Source organism: Sinocyclocheilus grahami, unplaced genomic scaffold (genome assembly GCF_001515645.1).
Source record: "Sinocyclocheilus grahami isolate Dianchi unplaced genomic scaffold, SAMN03320097.WGS_v1.1 scaffold72.1, whole genome shotgun sequence".
NCBI lineage: Eukaryota > Metazoa > Chordata > Actinopteri > Cypriniformes > Cyprinidae > Sinocyclocheilus > Sinocyclocheilus grahami.
This window is the reverse complement of record NW_015505251.1, coordinates 1,456,895-1,481,002: the sequence shown is the minus strand read 5'-3', so window position 1 is coordinate 1,481,002 and position 24,108 is coordinate 1,456,895. Positions and strand designations below refer to the sequence as shown.

The 24,108-nt window shown below is 38.6% G+C and overlaps 1 protein-coding gene across 1 annotated transcript in view; it reads left to right on the top strand.

Annotated features, from left to right (window-relative positions):
- The window catches only part of LOC107585584 (lissencephaly-1 homolog A-like), a 52,254-nt gene that overhangs the window by 8,189 nt on the left and 19,957 nt on the right, over nt 1-24,108 (top strand). Inside the window, exon 2 of the mRNA XM_016272664.1 lies at nt 2,971-3,216. Within this exon, the coding sequence (XP_016128150.1) occupies nt 3,185-3,216 (32 nt within the window). The 5' untranslated portion in view covers nt 2,971-3,184. The remainder of the gene's footprint in view (nt 1-2,970; nt 3,217-24,108) is intronic.

The window sequence follows — 24,108 nt, the reverse complement described above, 5'->3', positions numbered from 1 at the left end:
TTGTTTTTTGGTCTCCTTGGTCTGTGGCTCGGTTCTGAACCTGTCAGATTTATGTGTTGGTAAATGTGTGGAATGTCTTTTGAGTGTCTTGGATGTCTTTTGAGTGTTCAGGGCTCGGGTGAGGAATGTGGTATGCTAACCTCTTGTTCTTCATGAGTAGTCCCATAGACCCTCTATAGCAAGATGCAGGTCTCTAAGAGGCTTATAGTGTTTCCCCTCACGTGTCTCGGAGAGCACTGACTCTAATGGCTGGATTAGCTGTTTATTAGTCAGGCTGTTTGTTTCCAGGATGATATTCTCAATTCCACAATGGGATTTCCTGAACAGTGCAGAGTAGTGCTGTATCATAAAGCTAGTCACTATGGTTGTCTCAGTACCAAAATTGTAGTAATTTGTATCAGTGCCAGTCAATTTACTGATACTTGATACTGATTTAATCTTGATACTGATTTTCGTTTCATTTGACAAAGTTGTTATTGAAGGAAATGGTCAATAATGAAGAACAGAGAAATTAACGTCTTAAGTGAAAAGCTGCGTGTTTGGAATAAACAAATTCATCAATGAGACAATGAGCAAACCATTGCTTAACATCCTAAAAGATATGCTTAAATGGTTAGTTCATCCAAAAATGAAAATTAGCCTTTCTTTCAGACTAATCCAGTCGGAGATATATAAAAAATTGTCTTTGATCTTCCAAGCTGTTTAATGGCAGTCAGCGGGTGTTGCAGTGCATCAATCCAAAAGAAGTGAAATGAAGCGCATCCATTCACAATAAAAAGTGCCTTACACGGCTCCGGGGGGTGAACAAAGGCCTCCTGTAGCGAATCGATGCATTTTTGTAAGAAAAATAACCATATTTAAAACGCAATAATCAATTTAATCTAGCTTGCGCTCACTGTTGTACATGGAAGCAGCTCCGGGCGGATGACATAGCTGGAGTTGCGCATGCGCCGCTCAGAAGTGACGAACGCGGAAGCGCAGCGGAGAGATCAAAACAAAACAACATCATGAATTAGAAGTACAAATGAGGATTTGTAAAGAAGAATGTCGGAGGGTTTCGATATAAACCAAGAGGAGACTGGTTTTCCTTTGCTAAAGTAAGGAAAATTTGCTTCCTTTGCTCCTGTAAACAAATGTTGGTTTTCATGAGACTCACCGGCGCATGCGCAACGCCGACATCTTACGTCATCCTCCCGGAGCTGCTTCCGTGTACAACTGTTGGCGCAAGCTAGATTAAAGTGATTATTATGTTCTTGCAAAAACGCATCTATTCGCTTCAGGAGGCCTTTGTTTACCCCCCTGGAGCCGTGTGAGGCACTTTTTATTATGGATGTATGCGCTTTATTTCACTTCTTTTGGACTGATGAACTGCAACACCCGCTGACTGCCATTAAACGGCTTGGAAGATCAAAGACGATTTTTAATATAGACCTAACTCCGATTGGATTCATCTGAAAGAAGGAAGTCATATACGCCTTAGTCTCAGCCTCAGACGTCACGCCCACGGACCGTTGGCTAAACGTCTGATGCATATGGCACACAAAAGTGGAAACACTTCAGGAGTTTCAAAGTTGTCGTCGGATTGGTTGAATTATACAGGATTTCCGGTAGACGTGCGTATCGCGTTCTTTAACATTCCGCCTAGAAACAAAGATGCCGTGACGCCAAACCCTCTCACGAAAGAAGAAAGCCGTCGTGCTTACAACTGTGACGACGAGTGCTTATCAGGATCAACTAAACGCTGCATTTTCAAAAGTATGTGAAATATTTAAAGTTCGCGGCATAGAAGCTATAAAATACGTCCGAGAGTTTTACACACGGGTCTGTTATTGTGGCGACATTTCCATGCCCGAAACGTGACGATGAACGAAACGAACTGTGATTGGTTGTTTGACATGTCGGTCAAACGGCCTCATGGGCGGGCCTTGACCAATGAAAGCGGCCATGGATTCCAGACCTTCAGCCGTCAGTCCGAAGGTCTGGCTACGCGAGACTATATACACCTAGGATGGCTTGAGGGGGAGTAAACAATGGGCTAATTTTCATTTTTGGGTGAACTATCCCTTTAACATATCTTTTATTTATTTATTTTTTTAAATTGTAGTATTATTGAATTTGTTTGGAAAATTGTTTTTATATTTCTCTGGTATCTTTGTATTTTGTTTTTTTCCTTGCAATTTTATCTTTCAATGTACTTTCTGCTATAATTCAATCTCAGTATTGCTAAGCAGAAAAGTAAATAAACTTCAAACTTAAAATACAAGTCCTATGAGTGAAATAAAATTTTGGCTGTTTTGCCCACCCCTTCTCCTATCTGTTTATATTTGCTCAAAGAAAATTGACTGTTTACACTTTCATACATCAATCATACTGTGAGATATGTATCAGGTAGTGGATGATACCCAGCACTGTTGGCAGGGTTGACCAGCTCTTGTGATCTTCAGGCTTGTAGTTTGTGCTTGGCTTTAGTACTATTGTAATATGGCCTCTCTCAATATACTCTTGTTGTAAAGTAGCAGTGCTTTTGCCATCCCGACTAGATAGTGATCTCTCTTTTAGCTGAGAGAAATTTAGAGTCCTGCTTGTTGCTGTCAAACTGTGTATCTCACTGGAGTGCAGAAGTAGGTTGATGTTAAAATCTGGGTCAGCGGTCCCTTTAACACGTGTTCAGAGCTCCCGACAGGGGCAGCAGGAGTCCGTAACAAAACGCTACACATGGCAGCCGATAGAGAGGACTGAATGCAGGCTAGAATGAGATGTGTGCTGGGGGAAATAGAGCAGATGGAACACCTGATGAAATGTGTGTTAGCCCCCAAAGATACCGTCACAGGAAACCGGGTCACTAGCATATTTCCACTGTTGCCTTAAGCTTGTGTGACCACTACTCATCTGGACTGTGCTTATTTGCATTCTGATTCCAACCAGGAGGTCTGTTATTGTGAATGACGAATGTGTCCTTTTCCTCCACAGATGCAGGGACCGTCTGGTTGGTAGATGCCTGCAGGCTTTCAATGTGTGGTGTTCCTGGAGACCGAATTTAAGGAGAAGTGTTTGGGGTGTGCTGCTGACCGCCCTGCCAGCCAGACCCGGCATCCTATCTCTGATCTCCTGCCAAGGAGACAGCAGTTGCTGCACACTCTACACCTGACCCCCACCCCCGCCCCGTCCCGTCCCCGCCGCTACAATGGTGCTGTCACAGAGGCAACGTGACGAGCTGTAAGTTCACAAACCCACACACCACTGTGTATGGCAAACTATAGAAAATGCATCGGCAAATCTGTGAATGTGCAGTAGACATAATCATAATCTTTTTTGAGGAGCGCTCATACCTCATTAAACCTTTGAACACAGTGAAGTACAGTATGGATTTACCAGGGAGTTTGACAGCTGAAAAGATCACTAGTTCACTGTCATGAAGAATCAATAAGCAGATGTCTACGGGAGGTCTAGACAAAGCCTGTACATAAACAACCCTTTTGTGTCCCGTCAGGATAGACGTCATCGTAATGGGCCACTGTGAGAATTTTTTTTTGATGCAATGACAATACATGTGCTATTTTAATCTAGTTTGGTCTAGTTGAGTTGTCTTGCAGCTATATGAGGATAAATTTGGCCTGAGGTCCCGAACACAGAGTAATTAACCTTCGAACGTGCATGAGGTGGACAGATAAGAGCTTTTAATCATCAGTATGAGGTAGGGGTGTGCGATTATATATTGTCTGCGATTAATATCGTAATTGTTGTTTTAACGATGTGCGATTTGACATTATCGAGTATTTTGCAAAAGCCATTCAAAACATCCCTTCAGAGCGCATGCAAGTCGAGACTAGTGTGTGTGTGCATTTAGTGTGTTTTCTTTCACTGCGTGATTTAGTCTATTAAAATGCATTTAGAATGATCTTAAATTCAAGACATGATGGCAGAAAATGTATATATTTATACCACTTCATATAGTTATTAAATTTCACATGAAGAGTGCCGTTTTTCTCCAAAAATTATCATGATTACAAATGTGACATTGAATTCAATAAACAATAAGTTAATTAAGAGATTTGCGTTTTAGACGCCATATTGCTTGTTTTTGCTCTATTTCGCCAACAAAAATCATTCTGAATACAGCCACAGTGCTGTTTTGTGTCTCTGAGCAACATGAAGGTGTTTCGTTCTTGAATGAATCAACCGTTTAAATGATTCGGTTCAATCGCAATGACTCACTTATTAACAGTGATTTGCTGCCACCTGCTGGCGGTTTTAATTTCAAATTTCTACTTTTTCTTTCTTTTCTTTTCTTCTTTTTTTCATGTTTTAAATCATTTCAAATATCAGTATTCAACGTTTTATGTTTAATATATCAAAACATTATTTATGCATTTGTAATGGCAGGTTAAATGCATTCAGGTCTTGCATTAAACAAAATACATGTGTGTAAATACATCTAAATGCCACTTCAGATGCAGCTTCTGTGTTGATTTAATTTGCTTGGTAACAGCCCAAATGTCTTATTATTCTAATTCCCTGATTAAATGTAAGAATTTGACTCAAAAGATAAGGGACACTTTTAGAAAAAATGGCTTTATAAAGGTAAAAATGCCCATAAAATGCAAAAATCAGTTTAAACTTATTGGAAAAGATTAATTTCTATCAGTATGAACTGACCACCACACAGAATATGAAGAATATTAAAAACATTAGGAGTCAGCTGTCTTCGGCAGTCCTTAAGGTACTAGCACAATAACACACTCAGCAAAATATAATCTAATTATCGTTATCGATAAAATATCGAGATATAATTTTTTTGTCAATATCGCATACCCCTAGTATGAGGTAATGAGGGAGAGATTAAAACCAGTCGAATATGTAAAGCTGTTTACCCCTCCTCCATTGCAGAGGATGTAGCCTGGCTTTCTATGAACAACTTAATGAAGATATTGATTGCAGGAGCTAATCAATCAATAATTTTATTTCGGTCCTCACAGACAACTTTTCACAAAATAAATAAATAAACATAATTACCGAAAAAGGTGTAGGCTGAAGCCTTGCTTATTATGACTACCCTTTATACATAATTAACTGATGAGCGACACTTTTCACTAAGAAATACAAGATAAACATTACCCCAAATGTACATACATAATTCAAAACAACATAACAAACTGAACTTTGTTATCCTGACAAAAACGTGAGAAGTGTATCCACATCTGCTCTGTGTGTTTGGATGTTGATTTAGAGGGTTACTAATAGGGCTGGGTATTGACACAGATTTCTCAATTTTATTCTGACTCGGAAGCATTCGATTTGCGAATTCAATTTAAATTCGATTAGAATTCAATTCTGGATGTATATCAGGTACTGTGCATGCCAAATTTTCTCAAGGAAAAAAAAAGTAATGCTATAAAATATAAACGAGAGTCAGTTGGTACTACATTAATGTGTTTGTTTCTGAGGTAAATGTGATGTTACGTGAAATTGTTTACAAGCTGTTGCATTGACGTCTTTCCACAGTTGAAGCACTAATTGTGCGATTACATGAGACAGGATTGTTGAGACAGTAAGTTGTACTCTTTCTTTTAACATCTTTTAACTATGAACGGATGTTCATTCATGTTTATTTCATGCTGAAACTGGTACTAAAGTGGAGGATCTGTCACTCTGGCGCTACAGCGATCGGTCACTCCACATTAAACAGTGCCAAAACAGCGTGCAATAGAAACAAACAGCAAAAAATTACTTTAAAAAATTTGTGCCTTTAAGTATTGTATAGGCTTATTAAAGTATCATACAACACGCTTGCCAACATGCTCCTGTCAATGAACTGCAAATCAAAGTGCTATTTGTGAGCCAGGTGGTGTTTCCCAGGCCAGTGTTGCCACCTTGTGGAACAATTGATTAGATTAAAACCAAGTCAATGCGCATGTGCAACCTGCCCATACAAAGTATGCGTGATTACAAAAATGAGATGTTGACTAAATGAAACCCTCCCACTTGATTTATAAGTAGTGGTCGACCGATATATCGCCAAGGCCGATATTTGGCATTTTTCAAATATCTGCATCGGCCGATAAGCTTTTCTGTTTGGCTGATGCGTTCGAGGCACACCGTACTTTTATTTTGACAGTGCTGAGAACGGCCTCGCCTGAGCACACAGTGCTCGCATTCTCCCTCTTGTTCACTGTCGTCGTTAACAGTTCTGTCTAATACGGAAAAAGTCTGTCTAATAATCAGATAAAACGGTTAAACAAAGGTATTAAAATGTATACAAAGTATTATATTATTAGTAATAGAAAGGCAAACATAATACTTTCTCGTTTGCCGTCAGCATTCAGCAAATACACATTTATATCATTTTAACAAATCTTTGAATGAATAATAAACATTTAATTTCACAAACCTTGCAGACTTAGTCGAATCCAGCTGTGAGATCTTGTGAAGTTTGCATTTGTATGCTGCATGATCGCATGTTCTCTGCGTGACGGTCGGTCCGTGTGAATTGAATGCTGACAGGAGGAGAGTTCAGCAAAAAAATATTTTTTACACTGCACCCCGGCTCTCGACAGACGGCACCCCGGTTGGGAAACACTGATCTAAAGGATAACAGTTTATTTTACACATTTATTTTTTAATCAATTTTCAAATGATTTCAAATTTCTTGAATATTAATTAAAATAAATCTAATTATATCGGCCATCTGCCACCCTGCTTTCCAAGATATCGGCATCAGCTGTCAAAAAACACACATCGGTCGACCACTATTTAGAAGTGCTTTTGTTTTATAAACTTTCTGAAAAGTTAAATGTTACTTTGGTTAAAAAGAAAAATTAAAAATGCGGTACTGTTGAAAGGATGTTATCTTCCCACTCTGCATAGATTCACTAGCATGAATGTCAATAGTACTGCTAGACTGGCAGCAAATCCTGGGCAATTTGTGTGAATACTGGTAGAATACCAGGGGGCATCTTAATGCATTACTGCTGGATTCATTAGGACAATAGTAGGGGAGAAATGGAGGCAGTGACAAGCTGACCGCATGCCTCAACAGTTTATTTTCTTCTTTGGCAGATTTCATACAGCGCACATGAATAGAATCTGTGTTCGAGTTATTCAGGCTTTTCTCAATGCATAGAGCTCAGCTGCTGGCCATACAGAAATGATACTTGAACCCTTTCAAAATCTGTTCTTGGGGCACGCAAAGAGGTTTTGTTCTCATTAGCCCGCTCTTTATATTTGATTTATTCATGGGCTTTAAACTTTCTTACTCGACTGGTTAGTTTTAAAGTGAAGTGAAGTGACATGTGGCCAAGTATGGTGACCCATACTCGGAATTAGTGCTCTGCATTTACCCATCCAAAGTGCACTCACACAGCAGTGAACACACACAAACCGTGAACACACACCCGGAGCAGTGGGCAGCCATTTATGCTGCGGCGCCCGGGGAGCAGTTGGGGGTTCGGTGCCTTGCTCAAGGGCACCTCAGTCGTGGTATTTTACTTGTAAAGTGATTTTATTATATTTATTTTAGATGAATTTTGTTAATTTGCAGCACAGTTTAACTAGCCTTCATCACATGTATAAGTCTAAGAGCAATGCCTGTTTCATTCATTTAAAAAAAAAAAACTGTGTCCGTATGACCAAGATAAAAATTACCAGGAATCCTGTTGCACAACATCTTAAAAAGGCTATATATAGTTACAAATTCATAATAGAGTCACTCATACAAGAGTACATTGTGTTTGTGCACTGAACGCTTGGCAGATTGAAGCCTGCGAGGGTTTGTTGTAAAAATAAACACGCGGCACATTGCTCGGTAGACACAAAGTGTTGGTATAATGGAGATGTGGGTATTTATTAGGGCTGGGACGATAAATCGATGCAGAATCGATTCGTGGATCGATTCTTAGATTTTCTGAATGCATCGCGATTTTAACCGCAGTTGGCACTCGAATCTAGTTGTTATTTTATGACGCGAGATTAATGTAAACACAGCCACTGTGAACACCTTTGTAATTCGCTTCAACCTTTTTGAATTTTATGAATGATTATTTTATGTTCAAGTGTGTGTAAGGATTTGTAAACAAGCAGAGTACGGCCATTTCTAAAGCATGCAGTGCCATCTGCTGTTTAAAACTAAGCTCAGAATCGATTCAAGAAAGAATCGCGATTAGGGATGTAACGATTAACCGCAAGTCGGTTGAAAATCGATTTATATGTGACGATTCAAATCGGTTGAGATGCTAAACAAATCGCGATTCAATTAGGGGTAGGAGTTTATATGAATGTATGTCTGAGGGGAACTTACATCTTTCGATGGTATTTTTCTTTTCCTCTTGCCTCTGTATAATGCATATTAAAGTTCATAAGCACTGCTTTGTTTACAGCGGAAACCAAGGAAATGCTTTAAGCGCCACCTGCTGGCAGAGAGTGAATCTGCGTCTCATTCAGCTCGTCTGCTGTTTCATGCAGATATTTTTATGCATATTTTCACAAAACTGAAGTCAAACCATTCTGTTTTGCTTCAAATTTCGAAATTATACAGTGTAATTTAGATTAAAAACTGCTCATGTTGCATGTATGCAGCATCTTTGTTTGGATCATGATTAAAATGCAGTGGTTGCCTCATTTTAAATGGAAAGAGCACAGACAAAGCCTTAGTTTGTTTATATGAAGAGATTTCTTTTATTTGTGTTATTTATATGATTTGGGGCTTGTTTTAAAATTTTAATTTAGTTTTGTTATTTACATTTACATTAGGCTTATATTTAAATTTGGTTATTTAGCAAACGCTTTTATCCAAAGCGACTAACAAATGAGGACAATAAAAGCAATCAAAACCAACAAAAGAGCAATAATTTACAAGTGCTATATTATTATAGTGTTATATTTCAATTTTCACAAAGAAACGTACAGTATTTTGTCCAAGCAATAATAAAAAGACGCATTTAATTTATAATTTCTTAAATCTCATTTTGTTAAAAAAAAATTGTGAATCGAATCGTAAAATCAAAATCGTGAGTCAAATCGAATTGTGGGTTGAGTGAATCATTGCATCCCTAATCGCGATGCATTCAGAAAATCTCAGAATCGATCCCGAATCATTTCTCTCTTCTCGATGCATCGATTTATTTTCCCAGCCCTAGTATTTATGATGGAAGGTTTGCTGTTCTCATGTTAACAGTGTCTCAGGAGTCATTGCTCTCCTGGAGTGAGGGTTTAACTCTCTCAGTGTGAGCTCATAGGCAGGGCTCTACGGATACTTTTCTTTTTAGGAGAGCTTGTGCTCCTAATTTAAAAAATTTAGGAGCACCTTCTAATCAGTAATCAAAAATTCAGATAAATAAATTAACCTTCCCATTACGAGGTGATAGTTGACTCAAAGTGATTTACAGGGAATTTAGTTTTTACCTTTGTAACGCCATTTTTCTAACGTTAAAAGTGTCATCTTTTATGTCAAAATCAAAAATATATATTTATAAGCTTTTTAACATTTCTAATTAAAACAACAGAATAAAAACAAGTAGAATAATAACAAGTTACCAATCAAATGAAATCAGTATTTAAGAAATACATTTGTGCTGCAGAGATGGCACAGAAGAACACACAAGTGGCTTGTATGTGTATTTTCAGACGTTTAATAAGGCTCAGAGGTCGCATGAGTGCAATTAAATTAATAAATTCATGTTGAGGTTAATGTTTTAAATATAACATTTTGAATATAGAAATGATTTAAAAAAACAGAAAAGATGCTTTAAAAATTTAACTAAAACTGCCAGCAGCTGGCGTCAAGCCACTGATTTTATCACTGAATCATTCATTCAATTGATTCGTTCGAAAAGCTGAGTCATTCAGGAACGAAGTACGTGACTGTCTTTATGAATGGGTAATTGAATCATTGACTCACTAGATTCGTTTAAAAACGCAGTTCATTTATAAACGAATCACTGCAGTGTTTGAATGGCGGTGCGCAGCGGCTCAGCTGTTACTTTTTAAAAAAAACTATTTTCGTTGATGAAATAGAGCAAAATAAGGCAATTGTGTTGTTGTCAGACAATATAAGTCACTTAATATTAACTTCTTATTTAATGAACTGTTGTATTAAATCAATATCACATTTGAAAACTCCCTTAATCATTAAATCTTAGTTTATCCCGATCTCACAAAACTCCATTATAATCGGCAACGCTCTCTACACTGCACAATTAATATCTTATGTACACCCCGTCAACACTTTGTTTGTTATAATGAGAGGATACGTCTGTGATGCATTACTCAACGCTGCAGAAACGCGTACGTATATTAGAACCTTTGACGCTCCCTCAGCGCAAACACAAATATGCTGATCGGGTCAGTCGCACAGGTGCTCCTAAATATTATTTCATAGTCGCACGCAGTACTTTTCATTCACAAATGCGACTGAAATGGTCGCACTGTAGAGCCCTTATAGGTCAGGCCGCTCTTCCTATATAGGAGCTAAATATTGCTGTTGACTCTGCAGTTGAGATAAAATGTGCTCTCAGCTTGCTCTTGGCTGTCTTTATTTGATTGTAGTGCTTGTATCTTGTTATAGATCTTGCCTTCTTTGGCTTTGAGATTTTATTCTAATTAAACATTTGCATGTTAATTGAGAAATGCATTATCTGCACATAGCTGATGTCTGAATAATGCTCATTCTTAGCCAGGGCAGCAATTTTAAATTAATCTCAGCACTGAAATCTATCACTCAAACAAGGTTCAGCAGGGCCTATAGCGACTACTTAAACTAATACAACCCTCTACATTGCGAGTAAATCACTCGCATATGCGACTAAATCTTCACTCTGGTAGGGATACTCCGATCCGCCTTTTTCCCCTCCGATTCCGATACCTAGGGTTCGGTATTGGCCGATACAGATACCGATCCGATACCAGTGAAGTTTTTTTCCCCCCATTTGAATAAATGTAGAATTTATATATCTCTGTGTGTGGAGCTGATAATCATTTTCACAATCTACTAGATACAGACTACTTCATTATAAAGAAAAATAATATAAACAATAAATATGAAAAAATATAGGCCTATGTATATTTATAATCTATGAAAAAAAAATTTCATAATCTAGGTTAGTGGATAATTCGGCAGCAAAAGTTATTCTAGAAAAATCAGTGCACAATAATTTTAGAAATCCAAACATTTAGTGAAAAAACAATATTTTGTGTGGAACAAATAAAAGTGTTGCACTAAATATGGTAACATGTTACACATTGCTATTTGTATTATTATAAAATCCATTCATTAAAAACATTCATGAATGTATTTATATACAAGTATATACTATAAAATTAAAATACATTTCTTTTGCATGTATAGCATATTTTTTAATAAGGCAACAACATATGATAGATACGATAGGTCAAAACAAATACAGTGCAGCATGAACTGTTTTTATTTAGTCTATGAGCACGAAGCGCTTACAATGTGCGCATCCGGTGTGCAGAATGATGCGCTTGAAGCAACATGGCGTCACTGTCTCACACACACGCAGAGAGAGATAGAGAGAATTGACACGCTACATGTAAACAATATTCTTTGTTGTATTTTGCTGTCAAAATAACAGAGTTCCTTTGGAATTCTTCAGCTTTTAAGAACTGCCGCTTTCTCCGGTAGTGGGCGGAGCTAATGCGCAAACGGCAATCTCATTGGCTGACGCTCACCTATTATCGTCCCTGTTTTCATTTCAGCAAATCAGTTCTAGCGAATGCACACAACCTGATTAATATTCATGAATCCATCAGCTCATTAATCCTTGGTGCGTTTCATATTGTTCTTATTAGTAGAATTCGTATCATTATTATCTTATCAGCTTTTTTGTTTTATGTTTTTCCCAATTTTTTTACAGAAACACTGAATGACCAAAAAAGCACCACCACCAGTTCAGTTAAAATGACTAATATGCATTCATACATGGTTATCAAGTTTAAATTATAATTACTAAAGTTCTGTGATTTAAATAATACTTGATTATCATATTATAATGCTTGACTGACTGATGTTAAAGGGTTAGTTCACCCAAAAATGAAAATTAGCTCATAAATGACTCACCCTAAATTCATCCTAGGTGTATATGTCTTCTTTCAGACGAATCCAGTCTGAGTTATTAAAAATGGTCTTTGATCTTTCAAGCTGTTTAATGCCACTCAGCGGGTGTTGCATGCATCAGTCTAAAAGAAGTTAAATAAAAAGCGAACCGATGCATTTTTGTAAGAAAAATATCCATATTCAAAACGTAATAATCGCTTTAATGTAGCTTGCGCCCAACAGTTGTACACGGAAGCAGCTCTGGGCAGATGATGTATGAGTTCAGCGCTGCGCATTAACTGTAATTTGCATATGCATTATGAGTGTAATACGTTTTCTGTTCACTTTTTTACATTCTTGTAATTCCAAATATTTTTGACAGTTACAGAAGGAGATGATCGCATTTATCTACGTTTGAAATATTTCAAACCCATTTCTTCATGACAGCTGTGGTTTTAGCGTTGTGCTGTAGGTGTGGCAGGTGTGCGCAGGGCTGGGCTCTGCAGACCACCTCTCGACCTCATTCTAAAGCGTAGCCACTTTGCCAGCCCCTGGCGCGCTCTGATGGAGCTGCCGCCAGCCAGTCAGCAGGAATCCCATCAGCAGTATAAATTTAATCTGCAGACTGGCACACAGAGGAGGTGACGGCCCTTATGCTGCTTTTAGGGGCTTCATCCGTCGGCGCAGACCACCTCTCGACCTCATTCTAAAGCGTAGCCACTTTGCCAGCCCCTGGCGAGCTCTGATGGAGCTGCCGCCAGCCAGTCAGCAGGAATCCCATCAGCAGTATGGATTTAATCTGCAGACTGGCACACAGAGGAGGTGACGGCCCTTATGCTGCTTTTAGGGGCTTCATCCGTCGGTTTAGATGCTACCTCAGCATCCCTAGAGTCAGTCTAGACTTCAGACTGGGATTTATTATATTATTCTGGAGGGCTGAAATGGGGTAATTGAAATGCCAAAAATTTGAGATGCTAAGAAAAGGTTCAAACATTAGGTTGCATTTGAATGGCAATTTTGTGATTGTGTAGTCGTTTATGCTTAAGAGATTCCTGAGGAGCTGAGCAAAGCTTTACACGCATAATTCATGCATTAGTGCCACATGCAGTCAGAGATTACTGTGCCAACTGCCACTCCTTCATACCAGCGAGGGAATGGGAATGCCTAATCTAAAGCGTCCCCTTGAAAGAGTGTGGAAATCCCTTTGCTCCTGCCTGCTTGTCGTGTGTGTGTGCGTGCCTGTGCATACGTGAGATTGTGCCATGACTTGGGACCTTATTCAAATGACTAAACAAAAACACAGCATTTGTGCTAAGACCCCGCTCTGCTAGTCATCTTAAGGGGTGGGGCCTCTGTGGAGCAGCCCAAATCTCATTAACGCTTCTGTCAAATGGTCTGAGCGTGTGTATGTGAGACAGCTGGCTCAACACTCCCATGCTGTGCACACACAAGCACACCCAATTGCTTGTGCCCTTTACACACACTAACTCAAGGTCTGCCATCTTTGAACTGCCAGAACATGGAGCTTTTGCAATTAACCTACATTCATCATATCATTAAAATAAGATCTGTATGCTTCATTTAACTATTTAGGTGGCTTTCTCTCTGTAGTGCCAAATTTTTCGGGGTATTGCTATTTAGTTGTCTGGTCCTGAACTAGTACTGAATGATTTTCAGAATAGACAAACATTTAAGGTGTTTTGAGAGTTTTATCATGTTTTAGTTAGTAGCAAAAGTATTGCTAATTGATTGCTAGGGTGTTTATTATTAATATCAATATTATTTTATGGTCATTGAAATATTTACAATTTTCAAGCACAATTAAGCGCAGCACACCTGCAGATTTTATTTTAAAACTCACATAAATAGCAATCGGAATTTGTATCAGGAAAAATCTCAGATTTAAAAAAAAAAATCATTTAAAAAATGTTTCATTTTTATTTATAAAGCACAATAAAACAACAGTGGTTGACCATCGTGCTGAACAATATAGTTTAAAAGTAATCAAAATACATAAAATGGTAAGAGATGACAAACAAATTATAATTTGAAATAAACTCCTGTTGACTCATACACTAAAAATCTTCTCAAAGATGTTGGCTTTAAGCCTTGTTTTAAAAAGGGATTCTGTTGCAATGGTTCTAATAGAGATTGGAAGGCTGTTCTACAATTTAGGGCTGGCTATGACAAAAGCCTGGTCACCTTTTCTCTTCAGCCTAGATCTAGGAACCAATAAAAGTTTCTGATTCGATGACCTTGAACATCTAGCTGGACTGTGTAAACTCAAAAGCTCAGAAAGATACAAAGGTGCCAGTCCATTTAAAACCTTAAAAACAACGTAAAATTTTAAACTCTATTTTAAAATGGACTGGCAGCCAGTTCAAAGAGAGTAGGACAGGGGTAATATGTTCGTATTTGCGAGTGCCAGTCAAAAGACTAGCAGCTGCATTTTGTACTGTTTGTAGGCGATTCATACATGATTGGTTAATACCAATATACATTGAATTGCAGTAGTCTAGTCGAGATGAGATAAAAGCGTGTATAGCTCTCTCAAACTCAGCACAAGTTAAAAAACCCTTCACCTTAGCAAGGAGTCTGAGCTGAAAAAACTTGATTTAACTACTGATTTAACTACTTTGATAAGCATTTACTAGCTTATCAAAAGTCAAAGCAGAATCAAACACTGTAAAAAACACCCACATTTTTTACAGAGGGCTTGACATATGCAGCCAGATCACCCAGCACTTGCTGTATGTGGCCAGATACAGCTAAAGAACCGAACACAATTGCCTCAGTCAAAAATTTGCCAAAAATTGTATTTTTGTAATAATAAAATGCTGTTTAAATTATCACCATCATCATTATTTTTATTATTAATTAGACTTTAAGAAAATTCCTAATTGTAAGCAATATTAATAGTACTGCTTGCTGTAACCATAATACATTGTTTGTTTTAGGGCTGTGCAATTAATCGCATGCGATTGTCATGCGCATCTCGTCAGTAAAGCCGGTTCCGTGATTGGTAGTAAATCGCCATCACCTGCTTTCAGATGGAGTGGCATTTACTACAGAGAGCCGTAGTTCACTGACAATTAGGCAATATCGCATTCATATTCGCAGATGAATCGCATTCGATTATGAATGCGATATTGCCTAGCTTGTCTGTGAACTACGGCTCTGTGTATTAAATGATGCTCCACCTGAAAGCAGGTGATGGCGATTTACTACCAATCACGGAACCGCCTTTACTGACGAAATGCGCTTGACAATCTCATGCGATTAATTGCACAGCCCTAGCTTGTTTGGTATTTCTTGGATTTGATCATTTAGGGGTGCACCAAAATGAAAATTCTGGGCCAAAGCTGAAAATGCTTTTTAATAATTATTTATTATATTATTAAATAATATAAAAGTTTTGTAAGAATTTAATTTAACTCAATCATTTTAATGATACTGAATTAAAAAAATATAAGCCACTAAAATATCCAAACTCTTATGAATGTAAAACAATAAAACTGGACAGAAAATATTAATATTAAATATCAATGTTTAATTTTATTCAGTTCTATGCTACAGAATCAGATTTAATTGATTTTTTGTTTAGTTATCCGAATAATGTATAGTCCTACAAAGCTATTGTCAGAGCATGTGAGGAGTACATAGCGTCATTAGAGGGTAGCGTCATTTTACCAGCGTTACCCAGTACAGCTGGACTACGCTGTTAAGGTCTTTGTCCGTTTGTAAATTTTAGCACGTTAAAAAATAAATACAACCTCATGTTGTGTTAATCATGTTACACACTGCCTCCGAAACTTTCTTACATCATAAAAAAATTCAGATCGGGTTTGATTTTCTGTGTTTTCGCATTCGTAGCAAGCATTTTGATAGGAAAGGATGACTAATATGAAAATTTCAGCCTCCGTGTGCAATGACCTTTACAGCACAGAAGCATTATTGCAAACAGGAACAAGTATACAACATAGAAATTTCCTGTTGGTGCGTTATTTGAGTGGACTTTGCTTTTCCAGTGAGCATGAGCGGTACATGAGTGGCTTGTTTGCATGGGCCGTGAGCAACTCAATGGAACGCACATTCGTAGAGTGGAATATTGAGCGAAGCGTCACACCGCGCAGTGACAACGGCTAGAGGAAGAGTGAAACCTGTACGCTGAACACTGCTGGGCGGTGCAGTGCATCTCATATTCAGTAGGGATGGGCATTTCAAGCAAAAATACTATTCGAAAATCGCACCCCTCCCCCGTATACACGCACTCATAGGCTACTAACCCATAAACGGAGAGAGATCATTCACGCTTTCAGTCTGTATGTTAACAAACTGTCTTAATTCATTAGGGAATAGGGTATCTAAACTCAAGCCATATAATGATTGTAACATGCTGAAACATACTAAAATAATATAACTGAATGACAGCACTTAATAACATAACAGTCAGTCGATTAGCATAAACTGCTCATAAGGCTAGGACATTTTCTTTAAAAAAATTTGCGTTAATAGCAATTTAAAACAAAAATCAAAAGTTTGATTAATTCATCCATGAATATTACCTCAAGTCATAATGACTTTTATAGTTCTAAACCATAGACTGTAAAAAAAGATAAACGACGCATCTCCTATTCCTTCCACTATAGAAAAGTGAAGCCAAAGCATCTCAATATGGCCGCTGCCATCTTGAGTAAATGACGTCATTTGGAGCCCGAAATAGACCGAAATGGAGAACTCGTGACCCACTAGGAAATCCCTTGTATGGACAAAGGCATGCTATTATTTCTGTAAATGAGTAAACACAACATATAAATGTTTTGAATGATAAAACAAAGACGATAAACCCTCGACTGCGACAATATAGTTTCTGTTATTTAAGTCATCTCTGGTATTTTCATAATAATTAAGTACATTTATAATAGGGTGACCATATTTTAGTTTTCCAAAAAAAAGACAGAAGGGGGCGGGTGTCGTGGGCGGAGCTTCACATAGTATACATAGCCAGGTTTTTTTGTTTGTTTTCTTTTTATTTATTATAAAAAAAAAATAAGTAGAAAGAATAGAAAAAGAATAGGGAATTCTAGTGTTAAGGCTGATTTATACTTCTGCGTCGGACCTACGTCGTAGCTTACACATAGACGCATACGCCGTAGCCTGACGTGCACCTCTCCAAAAATCTAACAGCGCGTCAATTCTACGCAGACTGCAAGCGCTGTGATTGGTCTGCTAGAACCCCTCCCTATGTATGTATTTGAGTTTTGTGTGTGTTTATGTGCACTTTTTAATATATTTTAATGTTACACCTTCTTATATAAAATAAAACAAAGCAAAGAACAAGTGTCTTATCATTTATTATACTACATAGCATTATACATCAGTAGTTGTCCGCAACAAACAATGTTGATCTGCCGTGGTACAAGTCCTTGTGCAGATTGAAAGAATGCCATCATCTCCTGTTCTGTTGTTGTCTCCTTTTTGTAGTTTTAAATGATGATTTAATGATTTGATATTTATTTGCCGCTGTCACGGCTATAATGCTTCTCCGACGAGCCGCTTCTTCTTCGGCTTTTGCCGTGGTACTGCGGGTTACACCAGCAACATGCCCGTGGACACTGCTGACTAGCGGTTTGCATGTGTACTGCACGTTGACGCGGACAACGACGCAGAAGTATAAATGAAAACTGACGCATAACCTACGGCGTAAAGGCTACGGCGTAGGTCCGACGCAGAAGTATAAATCAGCCTTTAGAGGGTCATTTTTAAATAAAAATAAAACAATTCAATAGAACAGAAAATGAACAGATAATGCAAGTGTTAGAAGGTCATTATTTATAATAAATAAAAATAATAGTTAAGTGGAAAGAATAGAGAATACTAGTGTTAGAGGCTGTTTTTTTCTTTATAAATAAAACTAGTTAGAATAGAAATAGAATAGAGAGTGCAAATGTTAGAGGGTCAAGTTTTTTTAATAAAAAAAACAAGCAGATAAAATTAGAAGTAGCATTAGTCTAGATAGTGCTAGAGTTAGAGAGTCAAATGAAGATGAATGAGATGTGTTTTCAGCCGTTTCTTGGAAATATTAAGGACTCAGCTGTAGGCATGGGCCGGTATGAGATTCTGACGGTATGATAACCTTATCACTGTAATAAAATATCACTGTATTGCGATTAACACTCTAAAATTGTATTTTTAAAAGTCTGGGTAACAACTTCTTTTTCTCTCCACTAAACACAATACATTTTATTATTAAGAAACATAGGACATTTTGGAACAGTAAACATGTCAGGCTAAATAATTAAAGAAATTATTGAATTCTTCTTAATTAAATTTAAGTGCAGTCACTTAAGTGGGCCTAAACCTGCAGCTCAACAATAATCAGAACATAAATATTTTTCTGTAAAAAAAAAAAATCCTTCTAAATGATGATAAAAAAAAAAAAATGCAGTCACTTAAGTGAGCCTAAACCTGCAGCTCAATGATCAAAAACATAAAACAAAACATAATTTCTGTAAAAATACAAATAAATAAATCAATAAACAATGCAGTCATTAAACCTGCAGCTCAGCAAGGTTTTTGTAGACATGCTCACTTTCTACACATTCCTCTTTCAGTCCAAGTTATGATGCAGTAATGTTCACCTTTCCTGGATTAAGTTTGGAGTGGTGAGGTACGAGGATGTGTGCACATACACATAAGGAAAGAGAGTGCGCAAGTGTCTCACACACAGTCTTTCTCCGTACAACACTCAAACAGTGGCAAAGACACTTGAGAGCCAGCAGTTAGTTTTTTTTAAATGTCGTGATTTTGAACAGATGTAAATAATGGCAGGAGGCTTAAAAGTATTGACATGATACCAGCTAAATTAAATTATTGTACTAAATCGCAGAAACCTAGTACTTTAGTCTGCTATTCCTTGCTCTGTGAAGTAACGTGAGGGAGGAAACTAGTTGACATTAGCTAGTTAATTAGCCATGTTATCTGCCTCGGTAGCAAGCCAAATAGTATTTATTTCAACACTGAAACAAACGGCGGGGGGGTCTTTGTCTTGATCGGGGGTGAAAGAGGGAGAAATAAAGATGACACAGATATATATATATATATATAGTTTATGTACGACCTGGAAGTATTTATTTGACGATCGGCGCAAAAACGTCATCTGTACGAAATATCATTGTGTACGGAACATGGTTAGTCTACGTTACCCGAAAAATTCCCATACGCCAGACTTCGTCTTTTTCGACGAAGGAAAAAGTTCCAGGGTTTCACCTCCTTCGGCCATCCCACACACAGCTGACTCTCACTGACTGCTCGCACCAACCGGAGGGGGAGGGGTCGTGTGACTCATTACGCTCTTCGCTGCACACAACTGAGGGAGTCCTGCACGTTCCGTCTTTGACACGTGAAAAAAACTGTGCATACCGCAGGAACGGTATAATGGAAAATTTTAGTGGTTTTGAAACCGTGACTTTTCCAAACCGCGGTATACCTTGAAACTGGTTATCGTCCCATGCCTTCTCAGCTGCTTGGATTGAGCTGGGCAGGTCATTCCACCAGGAGGGAACAGTTAATGTAGAAGTCCTTGAAAGTTTTATCATCGGTAGAATGCAAAATGTTTCGGTACAAGCATTTCAGTCAAATGTAACTTATACAATATTTCAAACCTTTAACCCACTTGGGAAAATCAACCCATGGCAACAGTTTAAAAATAGCCCAATTCTGTGGAAAAAACGCGGACTTGGCAACCCTGCATCCAACAAGAGCTACCGGAGTCAGCTTTGACTGATCACAGGTCGAGAATAAGGAGAGATGACTGGCAAGACCATGCTGGAGTATTTGCTGCTCAACAGATCTTGAGCATACAGCAACAGATATCTGATCTTGTAAGATGTGCTCCCTTTACACAGAGTGCGTGTGATTGCGAAATCGAAAGTGAAAGTAAACAGCGCAAACGCTCATTCAGAAATATTTAAATACACCGCATCCTGAGAGCGGCTCCCTGATGCACCAAAATTATATACAATATTAGAATGTTTAAAGGAGTGGACACGAAAATGTTGTCGCATGTTGGGGAAGCAGGCGGCAATGGTCAGAGATTCAGCGAGAGTGGGATTAAGAAAACAGCCAAATCCCGGACAATTATTAATTTTGGGCAATTAAGAAATCCCGGCCAGACAAATTTTTGTAGGTCCTAAATGAGGACATGTCCGGGGAAAAGTGGACGAATGGTCACCCTACTTTAAAAAGAATACATTGATTAGCAATAGATTATAAAGTATGGAACATATTTTCTGCCTCATTCTGTGACAAGAAGCCTCATCAGATCACAAAAGAAAGCATTTGGCTGGTGTTGTGGAGTAAAAAGGTTATAATGTTCTCTTTTGTTGGACAACAGGTTTAGAAATGTGAATACAAGGGAGGTTTAGCTTTAGGCATTTTAATTTAAGCATGTTTAGCTTCGTTAACGGAAGGCTACCTGCTGCCATCAGAGCAAGTGTAATTACTGCATCCACGGGTTTATGCCCTGTACTGCACCCAGCCACCAGGGGGCGATCAAAGAGCCCGAAGCTTCACTTTTCAGGATGTGTGAGGCACATCCACAGCCTGAATGACGGCACTTATGTGAACATTAATTTTAACGTCTGCCTTCATAACAATAACCTATCTCATATTTTTTTTCAAAAACTGAGCATGTCCACATGTTCGGGATGAAGACGGGAGCACAATCTGTTCACAATTTTAGTGAAACTGATAGCAAGCACATTTGGGCCGATTCCGGCTGAAATGCGGCACTGTCGGCTCGGTCTCGGCATTGGTGATGAGATAATAGGCCAGAGCCCTGCCGATGCTTCAACACACTTCTAGATGTCAGACGGCTTTTTCTAAAAACCGGCGTAGAAGTGTGCAGTGTGTGCTTTTACATTTGAATGCGTCTACATTTGAAATAACAAACCTGAGCGCGCAAAAGACTCTGTAAACGGCTATTTTTTCCATGCATGTCATGTGTGCGGAGCTCCATTTTTATGATGAGAGCGGAAAGGTTGAGAAAACACTCCAGGTAAATTTTGAAATGTACTAGGTTTATATATATATATATAGGCTATATACTGTATAAAGTTGATAAGCAGTTAAATGTGTTGGTTTACACATAAAGAAAAGTGTAAGCTTTTAATAAGTCCAAGAATAAAATGATTAATTTACTTGGCACAAAAATTCTGTAAATCAAATTTAATATGCTGTTTTCTAACAGTTTGGACTTGAATAAAGAGAGAAAACTTGCACTTAACCTTTTCACAGGCATTTTGTTTTCATAGACAGATATTGTGATGTATCGTTATAGGATTGTCTAGCAATATTTATCGATTATCGCAGAATCGCTGTATTGTGATGTTATCGTACCGTGAGCCATGTATCGTGATTTGTATCATATCGTGAGGTACCCTGCGATTCCCACCCCTATTACTCAGCAGAACCACAGCAACCTCTGCTGAGGTGCCTTTTGTCAGGGAATAATCAGCTCCCCTGTAGAATCCCTAGATAGAGCTGCACAGAGAGAGTGCTGGCTTTGATGAAAGCCACTTTGTCAGCCATGTTGTTTCATGTACAGGATAGCTGCAGGGGAGATCAGACTCCTTTTTCTGTTTGTACAAAGGTTACCATCTCCTAAAGCCTGCAAAGGGACTCATTCTGCAGTCCTGTGATGCCATGTTCTGATACATGGCAGCTGGATAATAAGCAAAGCAAATCCACACGTCAGAGGCAGTCAGACAAGATATACCCACAGGGGCTCATCGCAGTCTGATAAGACAGTGTTTGTTTACCGAGGAGAGATGCGCAGGGTTTGTGGAGTCGAGGTGGGAGGGGTACGGGATGCTGTCTGGCTGGCAGTGGTGATGTGGATCCGGAAGCAAGCACTTAGCGGAAATGATGTTAGAGCGAGATGACTCTCCTCCAAAAGGAATGAGGTAATGCTCCTTATCTCTTCTCCTGCAGCCTCTCTCTTATGCTCACTTTACACATCGCACACACGTACTGCCCCCCACCCTGCTTTAGATTTACAGTTTGACTTGTTCTTCAGCTGCAGATTCAGTCAGGTGGTTCTGAAACATACTGTAATTAAATTTTCTGTGTTTTATGATTTATTACAACAATGGTGATAATCAAAAGATTGCATAAATCTGTAATAATTGAATTAATTTTTAAAGCCTAAGTGCTGCACTAGTCATCAAAAGTGAAGCCATCGCGTTTCGATCGCCCCCCCCCCAGGTGGCTGGTCCCAGTATAGGTCATAAACCTCAGCCTCTTCATGCAATCTAATGGGATGTGAAACAAACTAAATTAAATTTCACTTAAAATATTTTGTTTTCAAACATGTTTTTTTTGTCATTTGATGTAGATTTTATCACTCTGATGTAATCTAGGGTGTTTGTTTTTTAAATAAGTTTTTGTTTTAGTTAGTTATGTGATGCTATAAAAATTGGAGTGTGACGTCATGATTGACAGCTGAGACGGACCGCTTCTCTGAGTGAACTGAGGTGCCAACGGGCTTATTCGAGATCTTCAGGAAGAGATTGGAGTTGTATTTACCTTATTTTAACACAAGCCTCTTATATGGCGATCAGAAGACAAAAATTGGAGCAGTCAGGCTAATTTAAAAAAGGGTCATGGGCATGTGCTTGCGATTGACTCCGGGAGAGTGTGGACGGGACGCGGCTCCACTTTGCTCTCTACTGTGCAGACACTGGTCCCAAATAGGCATGGGCCGATTATCGGTTTCAAGGTATACCATGTTTTGAAAATTCCACGGTTTCAGATGTAATCTAGGGTGTTTGTTTTTTAAATAAGTTTTTGTTTTAGTTAGTTATGTGATGCTATAAAAATGGGAGTGTGACGTCATGATTGACAGCTGAGACGGACCGCTTCTCTGAGTGAACTGAGGTGCCAACGGGCTTATTCGAGATCTTCAGGAAGAGATTGGAGTTGTATTTACCTTATTTTAACACAAGCCTCTTATATGGCGATCAGAAGACAAAAATTGGAGCAGTCAGGCTAATTTAAAAAAGGGTCATGGGCATGTGCTTGCGATCGACTCCGGGAGAGTGTGGACGGGACGCGGCTCCACTTTGCTCTCTACTGTGCAGACACTGGTCCCAAATAGGGATGGGCCGATTATCGGTTTCAAGGTATAATTAAGGACGTAGCACTATCTGATCACTTCTGTATTTTCTTTGATATATTGATCTCTGTTACCACTGAATCTATATCTGTCTCTGTCAGAAAGAGATGCACTAACGAAAACACTAGTGTGCTATTTATGGAGGCTTTATCTTTAACACCAAGCATTTCTGCAGACTCTGTTGATCTTCTCCTTGATTCCTTTAACTCAAAAGTTAAGAATGTTATTGACGACATTGCTCCTGTGAAAGTCAGCAAGAAGACAGGCAGACAGAAATCAGCTTGGAGAAAATCAACAGCAGTTCAGAGTAGGCATGGGCCGATTACCGGTATCAAGAAGAAAATTTCACGGTTTCAAAACCACTAACATTTTCCGTTATACCGTTCCTGCGGTATGCGCTGTTTTTCATGTCTCCTCAAAGACTGAAAGTCTAGGAATCCCTCAGGTTGAGTGCAGTGTAGAGAGTAGCACGGCCCCTCCTCCTGCTGTTGGTGCGAGCGAGCACTCAGTCACGTGTGTGTAGGATGGCCGAACTTAAGGAGCTTCCCCTGGAACTTACGTGATCAGCAACCGCCCGTCTTATTGCAAGCAACTCGTCTCTGTTCTGGACTTGCGCAAACTGCGTTGCAATGCAATCATTTTCCAAAATGTAATTTATGTGAAAATATGAAGTCTGTAAACGCCTGTTAACACAGGCCAGAGACGTTGAAGACGGACGCACCGAGAATTATGCACGAACTATTGGAAGAAAATCCTCAATATTGATTTGGGGGTTTATATTAATGTTTCTGAGGGGAACTGACTGTCTTCAGAAAAGTTTACGCGGTATTTTTTTAATCTCGTCTCTATAGTTCATATTAAAGCAGTGTTTCAGCGCAGTGCTGCT